At 37.9% G+C, this 17,430-nt stretch overlaps 1 protein-coding gene across 1 annotated transcript in view; it reads left to right on the top strand.

Annotated features, from left to right (window-relative positions):
- TOX (thymocyte selection associated high mobility group box) overlaps nt 1-17,430 on the top strand; it is a gene marked incomplete at both ends in the record, with an annotated part of 217,623 nt that overhangs the window by 98,442 nt on the left and 101,751 nt on the right. The window contains one exon of the mRNA XM_082277198.1: nt 16,506-16,571. Within this exon, the coding sequence (XP_082133324.1) occupies nt 16,506-16,571 (66 nt within the window). The remainder of the gene's footprint in view (nt 1-16,505; nt 16,572-17,430) is intronic.

The raw sequence follows: 17,430 nt of genomic DNA, 5'->3' as shown, positions 1-17,430 counted from the left end.
AAGAAACATATTTTCAACCAAGTTTTATATGAAACAGATCAAAGCATCTCATAGCTCTGCAAAAACTCATAAATTGGGTGCAAATTATCCTATAGCAATTCAGAAGTCCATTTTGCTTCTGAGCATTGTGCTAAAATGTTTCTTCTTTCACTGACAGTCTGAACTAATAAATAATGGGTTGTGTTTGTGGGCATGGGTGCAATATTTTCATGTTCTAGTACCATCAGCCTGTCCATAGATTGACTGCAGCTATGAAAATTCTTCACTGGGAAGACCCTTCATGACTGCTTTTTCAAGTTTGAGTCTGCAGGTAGTGCTGCATAAAATGCCTGCATCCATATCCCACAATCTGACCCACTCTTTATTATTTCCTACTCTTGGGAAAAGTGGCACATGCACAAAGCTGTTACCCTCAGACAAGGGAATCCTTTAATACAGCAGGCAAAACCATCCTATGGATTCTTCATAATCCCCAGCCCTAATCTCCAAAAGAAGCAGAGAACTGGGATTCTGATGCAGTTTCACAATGCCTCAGTGATGCCACTTCAGCTCCTCAGGGATGGAGGGCACAGAGGACACCTGGTCCCAGAGAGAGTAAGTGCACATTTGACACCATCCCATTCACTTTGTGGTGTGCAGTGTTTGGGGTCTGGCTCACAAGTTTTACACATCTAAAGTTTGAAATATCTGTCCTACAGTCCTTTTATAGCTAGCAGAAGAAAAATATGCAAATCATATAGACACTTCAGCTGGTCTGTCATGGAAAACTGCTTCCAGAGATGGAAGATTGGCTCTAAGGCCTGTCTTCCTTCTCATCTTTTGTTTCACTGCCCAGGCAAGATGTGGTCTTTCCTAACCAGGTTTGCATCCTCCTGTAGTCCAGCTTGTATGTCAATCTTTCTGCAGGTGCTGTGCTTGCATTAGCTGTCCTCTGCCTACTTTGGGGAGGCCCAGCAAGAACACAGGAGGGGGTTCAGGAGCCCACAGGGGTGATGTTTTAGGTCTGAGAACTAGTTTACCCTGTAAGTGGCAGGGGAACATTATTCTTCAGGCTCTGCTTGTCTTTGGAAGAGACATAAAAGTGCATTTTCAAAGGTACTCAGATGCAAAATGGAAGGACTGTTCACTCAAATGAGTCTAGAGTAAAATGACAGTGAGTATTATTAAAATTGTCCATGTTGTTTAACTGAGGCACAACAACCATGGAGTGAAGTCACTGCAGACTTCTTCAGTTCATCTGCATTACTTTTCCATCTGGCAAGGATATTTATAAATTCCTGAATTTATACTGCTCTGGAGGGTATTCTGAGTAATGTCCCCTTTTCACTACAAAAGTGACTGTGTTTCACTAAAAATTTACATTTCCATTAGCAAAGTGTGTTAGGCCTTAGCTCTTTTCCATATACCCCTCAAAATGGCTACTGGAGTCAAGGAGCGCTGAACACAGAAAAAAGGCAGAATTTAGTCAATATTTGCAAAGCACTTTGGAGTACTTGAGCATGAAAAACATCATATTGGGTAAATATTAGTTTCATTCTGAGTTAAATCCTGAAATCTGTACTTCAAATGTTCATAATTTCTGAGCTGAGGCAGATATGTACATATGAAAAGATTTTTTTTGACTAAGTTTGCTTGCTTACTAGTTGATCCTAAATGAAACGCAGACTTTGTTTTGTTTTGTTTTGCTTGGCTGAGGGGAAAAAAAAGCAACAGCCCTTCCTACCTCTCTTTTTCTTGTCTGGAAAGTGCAGGCCAGCACAGAAAAGAAAATCAAATTTGAGTTTTTTGATAGTAAAGAAGGATCAATTTCCCATATTTTGATATTTAATAACATAATCTGCCTTATAAGGCCTGTTGTTGTTGTTGTTGTGCAAGACCACTGTAAGCCTGACTGCTTTCATCTACCCTTTTCTAGGAACTGGTGCATCTCAGTAGTTGGACTGTATCATAGCAATGCCTAGTGGTGACATTACACGCTGGGGATTACTGTATTTATGTAATTTTTATTATGTAAAACTTGCAGATTAAGTTGAAGTTGAGGCTGTAGTAGCCATCACTAGAAAAGTGATATATATTTTTACTTAGACCACTGATTAAAGAGCAAAAGAATATGTTTGTGTTTAGCTATCAGGAAAAACCCCAAGTGATTCCTCATAGTGAAGTGCTGCTGAACCACCTTTGTCTAGACATCATAGCTCTCAGCTCAAAATGGAGAGTTGGAGAGAATTATCAAGTCCACAAACACACTGAGGAGTACAATACCTTCCTCTCCCTTTTCAGGTCTTTCCTATCTTTACGTATCTCCCCTTTTTACACTGTCTGCAGTGAGTTTATCATTTATCGGTTAATAAGTTGTCTGACAAGATAGCCACTTTGTACCTAATTGTTCAGTTTATTTATGTATTATTGATGAGCCTAGACTTGAACTCTGCTTTCCTTAGAGACTGCTTGATAAATCTGTTGGCTAATCCTATCTAAGGAACTGAATTACCTGCTGTAGCATAATACGTGACATTGCTTTTGCTGTATATTCTTAAAAAGGAGCTGGTTATACATTTCCAATGAGCTGTGTTTAACAGTAAGAAATAAAATCAGATACATAATTCACATTGCTGTCTGTGTTAACAAAAGATCTTCAGTGATGCACTGTAATGCATAAAATACACCCTCAGCTTTTAAATCAATGTTCTGACAATTTTAGCTTTTAAGGGTCTGGCTCATGTAGCTAGAAGAATTTCTGAACTGCAAAATCTTGATTATGAGTAAAACTACTAGGCATGTCAAAACACTTGTGTATTGCTAATATGATCTGAAAATATTGGAAATTAATCACCTTATACTTTTCAAGGCAGTAGTTACTATTTCAAACAAATTAATAAAACACCAAATTAATTTTCTATCGAAACATGAATCTAATGACGGCACATATCCGTACTCTGTTATTATTTCTGAACTTTTGACTTGTAGGCACTGACATAAGGGAAATTGGGGAGTATTACATGAACTGTAAAGCACAGGAAGAAGCAGTGATACTGTATGACTAGCAATTTATGAATACAGCTATTAAGAGTCAGGAGCCTCTGCAAAACCCTGGAGTCTCTTAATACTTCTCCTAGAAGAATTTCACAAAACAGATCGTTGCTGACACTAAAAGAGGCTGTGTGCTGAATGCATGGGCCCATGTAATGGCTTTCCTAAAAATGAGAAAAAAAAAACTGCACCTCAAGAAGAGTTGAGTTTCCTGATCTTGATCAATTTTAGTCTTGAAATCAATTGAATTATACCAGTATAGATCCAGACCAGTGTCCTGATACCAGTCCCATCTGTGAAAAGGTGTTTAATTCTGAATTGCATTCTAATCAAGGACATTTTGCTCCATCAGCAACTATATGATTATTTCAACTGGTGCTGTGTTAGCCTTTTAATGTGGGAGGGAAGGAGCCAAATATGGGTTTGGAAATATTTATGCAGCTGTTGTGTTTCTGCTGGAGTTGTATATCTGCAAATCTGAGCACAATTTGCCCATTTGATTTTCTTTGTTCCCTCTTACTGGTTTGGTTTGGGGGATTTTTTTACCTAATAAACACAGAATTAAATTATTCTAGATTGGGAAAGTTTAGTTTGGAAAGGAGTTTGACTGTGTGAAGAAAGCTTATTCTGTGTATGTACAGCAGAGAGATAACCTTAGGTATGACCGTTGAAGCTGTAATTTTCAGTGGGTTGCTCCGTAACTTTAAAACTTTCAATATGCATTTCAGTCTTCCAAAAAAAAGAACACTTTTAGACAGAAATTATTCAAGCCATTTATTTCAAGTTTAATGTGTGCTAATTTAATGGTCTTTAGGCATAAAACATTATGATAATTTTCATCACAAGTTTTATCAAATCCTGAGGACAATATATTAATATTTCAGTAGCTTTTACAGAGTGATGAGAGAATATAATATGGAGCACTGAAATGATGAGGCATATTTTCCATGGCATTACTGCTATAGAGTATTTTTACTGATTAATCAAATGGCTAGAGTCTGACTAGGCTATGAGATTGCTGAAGTTAAACAACAATTATTGTACAATTGGGTAAAACAGAAGCAGATATTGTGATGCTGTGGGGAAAATGAAACATCAAAAGCTAATAAGAAACCATTTTTACATCATAAAAGCATAAGAACAGCTCCATCAAGCTTTAATCACATTGTTATAACACACACTTTTTAAAAAATTATGTTAGCTCATTAGCAGGGGTTATAACATAGATTGTTATAATTAGAGTAGGATTAACAAATACTGAGTTCTGCTTCTATTTCAGTGCACTGAAGCACAGCCTGTGTTGTGTGAATCATAGGATTATCTGTATTTCAAGAGGTTTGTTTTTACATTGGTGTCATGGTCCAGTTCAACTGCTGACACGCACTTTGCAAGGGCTAGTAGTTTAATTCCAGCCAAAATGAGGGAAGGCTGTGTCCACCTTGTCCACAACTCCTCTTCTAGCCATGGGGTTCAGAGTACCTGTGTCCCTCTGGGCAGCAGCAGGTGGAGAATCACTTCCAGTGAATCAGAGCCCTGTCTGGCCAGAACGAGCACAGCCTGGAGCTCCTTTCATGGTGAGTGGTGAAAATGAAGCACTTCCCTCATGTCTCTGCATGGCCAGTGTAACAGAATTCAGCTTGCTTCACTGCATTCAGGGACTTCTTAAGTACACCACGCTGGAAATTTTGAAGTGACAGAGTCTTGCCAATATTCATTTGACAAGACGATAATTGCCAATTTTTTTTCTGTTCTTAAGAGGAATTTTTCAGGGCCTGAAATTATTTCTGCTCAAAGCTAGAAAGACTGATACCAGTAAATAATGTCTTGTGAGTGAGAGCACTCCACTAGATGTGAGAAAGTTGAATTCACATCTTGATCAACAGATATTTTTAGGAAGTTGACAGCCACAGAATTGATACGGGAAGACCCAGCCTGCACACATCAGGTGTGCAACTGATGTGTGAGGGAGTGGCAGAGTAGGACTGAACCAAGGTTTCCCACAGTGCTACTGTGTGCTTGAACTGCCACATTCTTCTGGTGAAAGTGTCTTTTTCATTTCTTATGTAAATGTTTAAAAGTCAGTTTCATTATAAGATTCATCTTGAAAATGCTTTGTTTGAAAAAGACATAGCGCTCTGACTTGGGCCAAAATCCATAGAGCTTAGGTCTTCACCATTTGTCATAGATCATGCTATATACCCTAATTATCTGGCAATTTTCCATACTACTGTATAAATCAGGATAAGCTTTCAAAGATTTCATTTATTAAGGGCTAGCAAAAAGCAAAACATTTTCTAAATAAAGTGTACAGGGAGAAAGAGGTTAATGTGTACCCATGGTCTGGAGAACCCTGGAACAGAAAACCTGTTCAGGATTATCCATTACTAACTAGAGCACTATATTTATTTTGGACAGCACATGAGATGGTGAAATAGACATCAGTAAAGGGAAGCACTTAAGTGATTACAAATGAAGAAATTCTTGGAAAAAAGCATGTTGCCAGAGAAGGGTAAAAGAATTTTAAATTGGCTTTCTGAAGAAGAGGACAGAGTATCTTTGTGTTCACAAGGGTTAGTAAAAGGTAGAAGTCATTAGTCTCAGCAGACTGGAGGGATGGAAAAAGGTCTTAAGATAAAACAGCAAAATGGCTGAAGAGTTTGAACAAAAAGGGGAAAATGCATGAAAATATCATTGCTTGTTGTAAGGCAGGAATTGGCAATAAGCTTTTGTGGATGCTCTGTGAAACCTATTCTGCTGTTATTCAGAGGATGGATTTGCCTGCTTGAGGAGCTTCCTCCCAGCACTAATGTTACTGCCTCATGCTGATAGGCATGGCCTCTTAGAAAGACAACAGCCATGGTGCCGATAACGCCAGCTTTGAGTAACTTTCGCTATCTGAGGACAACTGTGAGGAATGTACAACAGTAATAGATTCATAGTTTATTCATGGGAAAAGCAGCAGCCAGTGCTGAAGGTGGCACCTGTTCTTCAAGCAGGAGGGAGGAGGAGGTGGAAAATTTTTTGTCTTTAGAGAGTTTTGATAAGACAGTGGCAGGTACAACCGTGACTTTATATTTTAGCTCTTTACCTTCAAAACTTAGAAAAATTGGAAATATATTTGCATGGACTTGTCTTTTTTTCTGTTAAAAGAAAATATATCAAGTGTGTAGAGGAAACTCTGCTGCAGACTCTTTAAAAAAGCTGTTATGAGTGCAACTTGACAAAATAGAAAAGATGAAAACAGTCATGGAATAATTTAGTCATAAAGTGAACTTGAAGGTCAAATTTTATATTAAAAGGTGTAGAGAGAACACTTAGAATTTTTGAGAACAGATAAGTGATCTCACATCAAGGATATGTCTTCACTGAAGTTGGTAAGAAAAAAAGTAGAACAACTTTTCCTCTTCTGCTTTTGAGTAATATTTTGAACATCTCTAACCACATCTACTCCTGAGTGACCTACTTTAGGATCGAATACTGCAATGTTCTCTACATTGCTCTGCCAGTGTATCTCAGCTTAATCTGTAGACAATCCTAGCAAAGGAGTAAGTCAAGCTACAAGCTTGTCAAGGTTCTGAATCTGTTGCAACTCTAAGTGTAAAAATCCATGCTGGTTCAGATTCTTTTTATGAACATTCATAGGGCTCCATGTTCTTATTTGATGTGGACAGGGAAATAAACCTGTGTGTCATTCTTAATGAAAATAATCCTGTTGACATTAATGAAGATGCTCATATACCAGAGTAATTGTGGATGGAAGTAGGATTGTCCACTTGGCTGCCACAGCAGCTGTTTTGGTAAACTATGATTGTATATCAGCCCCACAACACCCTTGTCATTTAACAGACGTCCATGTTTTCCTAAGTCCTTGCAATTAGTCATTTATGTTATCACTCTCTCCAGGTCTGAATTAGTTCTGTCTAATGAGATCCCATCAGACTGTGCTAAATAATTTGGTTTATCAGAAATTTAACTGATTTTTTCCATCTGAGATTGGTACATACCTAAATATTTCATTCCTGTTCCTGTAAATGTCTGAGCTCTTTTATTCTACTTTATTGCATATTTGAAAGGGTGCTTGATTTTAAATATTTTCAAGCTGTCATTCCTTTCAACAGGATAATTTTAATACATGTTGTGCACATGATTCAAATGACCTGCTGCATTGATCTAGAGTGCTTAAGTTCTTTGGTGATAGTATTTAAAATTGGATTTCTAAATATGGCATAGGTAAAAAAAAATACTTCTACATATGCCATGTGTTTTTTCCCACTTTCTCTTTCAAGCATTCAGGCAAGGTTGTTTATTTATCTGGCAGTTGTCACCTTTAGTTGCTTTTCAAGACCCTCTTTCAGATTTTCAGAATAGTAGTGGAATTTTGCTTGTGCTTTTTTGGTTAATGTTGTTCTGGTCCTTTTTATTTCTAAGAGTCTGCTATGCAGAAGGAGATGTACTTGCCCATAGGAACTATATGTATCCCATTCACTATAAATAATACAGTAGATAGAACTCTGTTCATGGATCCCTGTGATATTCCTGCTGCAGTCATGCAAGGCAATGGTTCTGTCCTATTTGTGCGAAACTTGTTGGCTATGGTCCATGGAACCTCTCTTCTGCAATACTCCAGCACAGGGGGCTCTCCATGTGGATATATAAAAAATGCTTTTTAGTCATCTCTCTGCTCTCTGTAGATCCTTTTTATTAAGCTTTCCTGTGTTTTATTACATAATCCACCACTTTTCACGATGAAGCAGAGATGAACATCGACAAAAATTACTCTGAATCTCAAAGAAGATCCCTATTCCCTTACCAGTCTACTGGTTCCTGATCCAGTTCCTGTCCAACTGGCAATAGCACAATTCCCTTCACCTTCCATGATGCAGGATCAGATCTTCTCATGGAACTGGCCTTGTCTGTTGGTGTTGGAAAATGTTACAAGCCTACCAGGTTAAACAAATTTCCTCAGCTACTGTGGGCAGAAAAAGAAGGGTCTTATCTTAGTTGTTCAAACCTTTCCACCTTATCACCCAATTTTCCCAGTGGGTTTCTACATCTATAATTTAGTGTGAATTGAGTAAAATAATAACAAAAGCACTTGCTGCTTTGATCTTGGTATGTTTATTTAATGAGTGTTCAATATGCAAAAAATAGTTGAGCGTAGTAGTCCAGACTACAGTGCACTGGTTTGGGTTTATTTTCTTTTACCTTATTTTACTTTTTTTTTTTTTTTAATTTTTATTTTATTTTATTTTATTTTATTTACAGAGCCAAGGTTAAAAGGAGCAGGAGGCCAGCTGAGAGGGTTCAGAGTTCATCACTGCATGTTCACTGTCTTCCATTTAAATGTACACAAAGGACTAATACAGTACCCGCTCTCCCCTGGGCTGTCTTTGATACACTCTGCTGTGCCTGGACTCTGCCACTCCTCCTATCAGTCTGATCCTACTTCTTTTAGCCCGCTGTGCTCAGCACTGTAACCTCATTCAGCTAGTGCTCTGCATGCAGGCTAACAACTTCAAGGCTCTGTCAGGCATTGACACATGCAGGCTCCAAGCGGGAAGCTAAACACTCCCCTTCACCTTTCCTGCAGTTTCACATTAACCTCTATTAAGTGCAGGAAAAACACAAATGCTGTAGTGCCATTATTCAGGTTTTAACTACCAGTGTATATTTAGATATTCAGCCAGCTCTCCACCTGTGAGAATATACTCAGCAAATGCTCTGTCTCCTCCCTTTCTCCCAGTGCAAGAGGTAAATAGTGAGTTAGCTAAAGGAATGCAGTGGTGGAAGGTCTGGGTTGGGCATTTATGGCACAAGCATGAAAATATGAGAGAAAACTTTGACAGCCCTGTCTATACTTTTTTCAGGCAATAGCAAGTGCTATAAATGGAAAATGAGGCAAAAATGGTCTCATTTGAGGAGAATAAAGCAGCATATTTACGAAACATTTTGTCTTGGAAAGCCAGGTAGATGGTAGAAAAGGCACGGTGCAGTGCTAGTCTGCAAGCTCTATCACACTTGGATCCAAGCGCTGAATGGATCCAAGTCTGTTGGGTGCTGTGGGCAGAGAGAGTTTTCTGGCTCTTTCTGGCTTTTTCTAAGATAGGAAATGTCTGACAGCATTTCCTTGCGAAGCAGCACCCTTGCTTCCTGCTCTGGGGCTGCTGCCAGTGCTCATACACCTTTTGGCTGCCCTTAAGACCAGGGCAGATTCCTTCCCAACTCCAATCTGCCTAGTCCACACATCACTATACTCGGATCAATTAAAGACAACATACCCCATATCCCTGCTTCAGACTCTTTGGCAACATGGAAGAGAATGAAAGGACCAGAGACATAAAGGATTTTCCTAATACTTTGCTCCTGAAAACAAGTAACAGAATTAAAATTGATAATAATAATAATAATAATTAATAATAATAATAATAATAAGCTTGAGACATGCCATCTCCCCTCTATTGCTTGGTTCATCAAACTTTCTGTATCCTGGAGGGCTCCTAGTGTTCCAGATGGGACAGGACTCCTCCAGGTCCTGCCAATCTGCACTAATCAATCACCTTCCTTTGGCCATAGAGGGACATCCAGCTCTGCAAAGAATTTGGCTTCTTTTTGCCATGGTGCTGCGTTCAGGCGTTTTCACCCAATCTCATGATCTTCCAGTGTGCTCCTCTGCTGATAAACAAGGTTTATGGAAGGAGGGAGGGAAGACAGCAGAACAATCAAAGTTGATAGTACTAGATTGTTTTTTCACAATTTTCTTGTGATAGTCCTTCAGTGAGGTGTCAAGCTTCTTTCCTGGGAAGGATACCTGTCTGGAATGCATTACTGTAACCTGTCTTGGGCAAATTTAAACATGTTCAAGTACAGCATATAAAATGGAGTTCAGGAGACAAAATGGAGTTTCAATTTAATACAAACATACCGCTTTGCCAAACTGTGTCAAGAAAGGGATTTTCCATCTTGTATAATGTTTACAGAGCATCTCTGTTTTTATCTTTAATGGTTGCCATAACAAGATCAACTGTTTCTTTAGCATAGCAATTTGATGATTTATGTTGTATCCCATTATTATTTTAGTCTCATTTCAGCAGCTCTGAGTAAAATAAAATATCACTCTTTGTCATCAAGCAACCTGAGACAATATCCACTCTTGGCATTTGGTTTAAAATAAACAAAATTACCTAGTTTTAAATGTTTTTCAGGATTAGTGGCTTTTAGATAATGTAACTTACAAATGATATATATAAGCGGTAAGCAGTAAAATCACTAAATCACTAGAAATAAATAATCGTTTTACACAATGCTATTGCAACATCTTAAAATGAAGTGTAACAAATTGTGCTGGGGCACCACCAGAGTAAGGTAAACTATGGTTTAATGATATAACTAAAGTTTATATTTAAATCTAAATCTGTCTTCCAGTTCCAATCTAAAATGGGAGAAATTTGTGTTTAGATTGTGTGATTAATAACACAGGCTTTGAAGATCTGTAATGTCCTTTGAAGAAATCGGGATGTCAAGTCCAAGTGGCTTTACCCGGAAGCTGAACTTATTAAACACAATACCTTTCACCAATATCATCTGTCCCCTTGCTTCTTCTTTAAATTTTAGGATATCATTCTTGGGATATATTTGTGCACAGAACATTGTCCAAAGTTGCTCCCCCTCCGCACCCCTGTCCCAAGCTTGTTTTGGCATCAAAAGCCATGTGGGCTCATATTCCTCCTGCTTCCCTGCCCACACTGCAGCTGGACGAGATGCAGTGCTGTCACATTGTGCTGCTCTTCAGTATGCAGTGGAAAAAACTCAAACATTCATGTGCTTGATTTTTTGTCTTTTATATAGCTCATATAACTGTGCCTGAAGACTTAGGGCACATAGATAGATAGATAGATAGATAGATAGATAGATAGATAGGTAGATAGATATGTATATGCATACAAAGAGAAAGCAACTATTCAATAACCTCAGAAGTCAAAAACGGGATGAAAAAGGAGTAAAAAAAATAAACCCTCATTTCACAACAACGGCAAAGAAGTGTTAGGTAGCAAGAAGACAGAGGTAGAGGGGAGAAATATCATTCTCCCTGTAATCCAGATAGCACAGGTGATCCTGGCAATGAAAACAGAGTGACTTGGTATAGAAGAAGGTAGCTCAAGTGGAGGGGAGAACAGGAAGTTAGGCTGAAAACTTGTTTAACGTGTCTGTGTTGTAGCTGTCATCTGAACAAGTTACATGAAGCCAATGCCGATATTCATCTGCATTTATAATCACTGTATGCGCACATACAGTTACCAGTATATAAATATAAATACCAGTACATAAATATATTTTATTTCCAGTTACCCTCTTTGGTTCTCAAGCCCTTCTAGCTTTTTCTGCCATCTTGCACCTTCCTTTTTGTATTCCAAAGTTTTCTGTGTATGTAGGCAATCAAATAAACATTCTCTCGGTGTCACCATGAGAATTTTGCTGTCTATTCAACCTGTTTATACTATCTTTGTGACATAGTCCATGTAGGGTGTTTTTAACTTACAGCACATTAACAATGAATAAAAAAATACTGTTCTTGCAAGCTTTGCTATTTCATAATCACTCTTTAAATGCTGATAAAGTTTGCCACAATTTAAATGGGAAGATGAAACAGGCTTCCTGGCCATACATTTTGTGACTGGTATCATACCTTGTTAATGGAAGACAGAAGCCAGCCTTGGATCCCTTAAAACATTCTGGGCATTTGCTGAACTCTGTCATACCTCTTGCATCAGTTAGAGTCAGCCAGTGTTTATGTAATTACATCCCTAACTTCTACAAGTAAATTGTATTTAATAACAGCAGTTGGGTATTTTGTGCATATTGGTTGCTGAACATTACAACTTGTCTTACAAAGGGTCGTTCTGAGGGGGCTTCTAACTGGCCATGCCATAGTGTTGCCTGTATATTTTATTTATAATAATCATTTAACTAAAGAGTATTGTGCAATCCTGAATTTATATTAGAACTAGCTCCGAGTTATATTTCTTTTCATACTACAATGCAGTCATATTCTTCATTTGCTCTCACCCAAACTTCTCATGCAGTTACACTTTAATGTGAAAAGAAATGTTGTCAAGAGTAGTTATTATCACACACCAGAATATTGTATTAGCATTCACTTTTAATAGATTAAAATGAAAGATTTTGAAATCTGCTCTTAATGATACTGAAGGATCTTGGAGAGACATTGGGAAAGCTTTATATGAAATGTCATATGATATATATACATCATACATAGGTTCATAAAAGACAGTTCATTTAACTGCCTGCCTTTGTATTTCATCTGTTCTGTTGGGATGAGTCATCCACACGTTAAGTGATGCTTGTGCAGTTTCTTTGCTTGAAATTGAGCACAGTGAGTGGCAGGAAAGTTTAGGGAATATAAGATTCTTGCCGACCTGAGAATGATGAGTACAGTAAGACAATTTTGGGGGCATACAGTATAAGCTGGAAGAAAACTCTGGTAGTTGAAGGCATCTTTGAGTCACATCTGCTCATCTTTTGACTCACTCTGATCCAGATATGTTGCTTGACCTGCTGTTGCATACATCACCTTACTTGCAAAGCTGAATTCCAGGTGGATATAGCATGAATTAAGGTGTCCAGGTGGAGAGTTGTTGAGAGGTGCCATGCTGTAGAGCCTGTATGTCATAAAGCAGTCTGTTAAAGGTGAAATGATTAAATATTCATTTCTGGGGTTTAGAGTCATGTTTTGGAAGCTTCTAAACTGGTGGGAAAAAAACATGAATAGAACTTTCCAGTTGATCAAATTGTTGGCATTTTTTCCTCAGTTTATTGTTTTGATGTGGGATTGTTACATTTGGGCAAGGTGAGTATTGTATCTGTGGTGCCTCTGTTTTTCTGAACTTTTTGTTACTGAAGGCTTGTGTACCCTGTTTTTGGCTGGGGTGGGATGTACAGGTCATCTCTATTTCACGCTGCTTTGGTAGTTGGGAAACGGGATGATGAATAAACAATTCAGTATTGCAGTAAATATTTTGTTTTATTCTGGTATACAAAGATCATAATTTCACTCTTTTATAAACATTTTAGTAAACATGGAGAATGTGAAGGAGGTATCTCCTGGCAATACCTGCTGTATGAAGTGCATGTGTATATGTTTCATGCTTTGAGTTTATGGGTGTTTTTCAGGCTCGTATCCAAAGTCTTAGGAACTTCCAAGAAGCCATGCACAACACTGCACTGGACTGAGGGCAGATAATAATTTAAACAGTGGTAAATGTAGTACATATACTAACATGGCAAGAGTGTTAGTGTCAGCTGACGCATTACAGTCCACAATCTGCATATATAAATACTACAAAAAATACACATCCCATCAAACCTTACTGACCTATATAACCTATTACACAATATCTTACACATACTTCTGACAAGCAGATGCTAAATACTGCAGTGACTAAACTCCATGCTTGAATATTGAAGAAATTAAGTAATAAATCAGACAGCTGCTGGGTATTTAGGTGTTAACAGGTCACTCAGATTTTACAAACATTATGCATTGATATATTTTTCTGAAAATTTACCCTAACAAATTAATCCAAAATGTTGCAGAAGGTCATTTCTCATGTAAGCATCAATCCCTTTACATTTCTCATGTAAGGTCAAAAGGCCAGGAAGTTTAAATTTAGGTACACTTTTTCTGTTTTGGTTTCTCTTAAATATGCTCACATAAAGCCCACAGACCATGGCAGAATAAAAACATTTCAGAACTAAATAGAGGGCCACAAGCAACAAACAGGAGAGGCTGAGATCCAATATCCTATCATGCCAGGGGGACCACTAATAGCAAGGCACTGATTAGGTAGGCAGATAATCCAAGTACAACACACAGAATTATAAAAAATTCAGTATTCATGGAAAAGTACCTTAGGGAAATTATTCAAAGAATGCAGATTTGATGATTGTAAGCTTGGGAGCAAGGACAGATGACCAAACATTCAACAGTAGGGATTATATGGAAGACTAGTATACTTCATAAAGATTCTTAAATCATAGTCTCATGCATTATGGAAGGAAAAATAGATTGAAATAACCCTTGACTGTAGCTAGTGAGCATGCAGAAAAGAAAAGAAATTTCTTCATATTCACTGCAACTAAACACATGCAACACAGTGTTTCAATTATAGCCAAGCTTGAAATATATCACAACAAATGTATGAAGATAATGAGGGAAATTCAAAAGAGGAGACTCAAGGAATGATGGTTTCCAGGGCAGATAGGACTCCCATAACCAGCAAGTGTAACTATCCTGTCCATAGGATTTCTTATAAATATGATATGGATTGCATCTGTTCTGAAAAAGATATCAAACTTCATTCTAAAATGTCTGAGAAATGATGAGTTTGCTGTTGACATAATGCTTAATTACCTCCTAAAGTAGGAACTTGTATCTTATTTCAAGACTGAATTTCTGTAATTCCCATTTCTCAACACTAGATCTCATTATACCACTGTCAGGAAGGCTGACATCTTGCTATCAGACATCTTTCCAGGGTGTAAGTACCAATCACAGTGATCAAGGCACCTTTCAGCCTTTCGTCTGACAAGCTGAATAAGTTGAGCTCCTATAGGCCTTGCACTGGAGTGCTTGCTTTCGAACTACTGGCTGTGAAATCTCTCTTCAGAATTTCACCTGTCCATATGAGTAAAAGAAACAATGCATTTTTTCCAGTGCAAACAATCCAGATACTAAAATTTTTTCTCCAAAACTCTACTTTGAATGCTTATAAATAAGAGCATTATTGAATGAGAAGCCTGAAAGAAGTGGTACATGTCAACAAGAAACTAAAAAGGAACAAGCATCAATCTCTATTTTATTATCTAATCTAACTATCTCTTTTCTATCAAAATTTGGAAACACTCTATTCCTTATGGCAGATCTGTGTCTGTGGCATAATCCTTTCCCTCCCATGAAACTAGGACTTCTGACAGATAGTCTGTGACTATTAAATAGCTCTGGCCAGGAAGGGCAGACCATCAACTTCTGTGCCAGGAGCTGGCACTTGTTCATGTTACTGCTGCTGTTACAAGCCTTGTAGCCTCTGGCAGAGAAAGAGGATGAACAGCTGGAAGCCGAAACCTTTTCAGCCACTTCAGCAAAGATTGGTAGAGCTGTCTGCCAAAGCCACAGTTTAACTTTGCCACCTTGGGCTACCTGAATATACTACACCTTGCAGGTAGAATATCCCCAGAAGCTCAGCACTGATCAATAAATATCCATGGGATATTTCATGGGCACCTTCTGTAGGAGCAGAGCAATCTCAGTAGTAGGGACTTCTTAAAAATGCTGCTGTATCATGCAAAACAATGGCTCGTGTCCAAAATACGTCACTCTAAGCATTCACACAAGGGGTCAGGTGCAAGTTATTTCAAACAGACCTCATAACAGCTGGAAATTTGTGGTTGATGTCTGGAGACAGGAATTCCTGCTGTTGTTCATTTCTACTTTAAAGGTTTAAAAGATTTTCCCTAGTTCCTGAGCAGACAGTGGGACTATCATCGTCCTGTTGGCACTGCCACTTGAGTGGGTGTGACGAGAGTTCTGCAGGGACATTTTCCAGACTATGTAAGAAATCAGTAGTTTTACACTTCTTTGTGCTGGTACAGGATGAGGCTTCATATCTGACAGTTTTTCTCCATCTAGGCCTTCAGATTTTAATCAACTCCTTTCTATGACATTTCCGTTACTTCTTAACTGCAGTTGAGAGAAGAAAAAAAAAAAAGAAAGAAAAAAGAAAGGAAAAAAGGAAACCAGGTTTTTATATATCCTACATATTTCCAGGAATGGTATTTATCATTTACAGAAGGTTATTTTTGCAGTTCTGATTATGAATGTTTACTTTATTCACACATCAAGCAAACTCTCCTCTTACACCATACGGACGGGAGGTATACTGTTTCATACATTCAGATGTCTGAAAACCGTCTGGAAATGTATTTCCCGCTTTCTGATATGGGAACATTTCAGTAGGAGGGGGTTTAATTTGTTTTGAAATTTCAACTCTTGTTCTGCTCAGAAGCTAAAGCTGGAATCCATTAAGATGCATTTTAGTGCAGATTCTATTCTCATCTTCCTTTTCTCAGTAAGTGTGCAATTCACTTAGTACTTCATTGCAACCAACAGCAATATGTATACATGGTGCACAAAATGAGCCATTTTGTTTTAAAACAGATTGCAGATGAAAGGAAACCATTCATTTCTTCCTTGCTAGCTGTAATTACTAGAGTGCTAATTACTCCAAATCACTGACATCCAGGGTCAATAAGGATGACAACAGGAACATCAAAGACAAGATGCACACATGCAATTACAAGTCTCTAAAACCAGGCTGTAGTATTATTTTATAGCTACTGTTTTTTTCAGTCAATGCTAAAAAATCAAGTTTGCTGAATGTTTACTATTATTTCCTTTGCAGTTTGACGGTGAAAACATGTATATGAGTATGACAGAACCAAGCCAGGACTATGTGCCAGCCAGCCAGGTGGGTTAATTAATCTTCTCTGCCTTGTTTCAAATTGTAATTAAAAAAATTCAAAGAGTTGCATTGCAAATGAGTGGCACTATCAGTAACTGCTGCAATCAGGAATAATCATAATTTATAAACAAAGCATTTAAGCCTTGTTTCCAGTTAATGAGATAGAGCTGATAAAACACCAGAGTTGGCGTTGGTTAAAAGATACTACCTTGTTCCCTCTCCAGAATGCAAGCAGCTGTTTTGCCAGCATGATCTTTCCTAAACAGTTGTTTTACCTTCAGGAAATAAAGTCTTTACAGGTGCAGGTTATTTGTTTATCTGACTGCAGACAAGTTAATCATTATAAGCTATACATGTCACAAATAGCTTTAATTATCACTTATAGGACAGTTGAAGAATTGCATTTTTAACACTAATCCTGTGTCTGAGGAATGTTGCTATTATTACACAATTAGCAGTGGGGTTGAGACAATGGCTTAGCCTTCTGTAGCTTGCAGGCCAATGGTGATGTGTTTTCTTTAAAGGTATTTTTCAGCCCTTTTCCTTTTGGGCAACCATACACACTAAATTTTGAAACTGGATGTATATTAAAAAATCTTCCACTTTTCCACTTGAACCCAAAGATCCTATAGATTTCTAAGAATTACAAATTTTAATTACTCCTTAAAAAGCAAAAATAGCTTTGAAAGCTTTGCTACATCTCTATGTAGGGGAGAATTTTTCATTTACTTCACGTGTTTCAGTTTAACTTCACACAAGTGAGTGGTGGGGATAGTGCTGCAGGTCAGTTAGATTGTGTTAGAAATTGCCATGAATGACCAGACTTGTGGTCTATGCCATGCAATATTTCAGGCCAGCAGTGTCT

The sequence above is a fragment of the Coloeus monedula genome (assembly GCF_965178545.1).
Source record: "Coloeus monedula genome assembly, chromosome: 1".
Lineage (NCBI taxonomy): Eukaryota > Metazoa > Chordata > Aves > Passeriformes > Corvidae > Coloeus > Coloeus monedula.
This window is presented reverse-complemented; position numbering and strand designations above follow the sequence as displayed.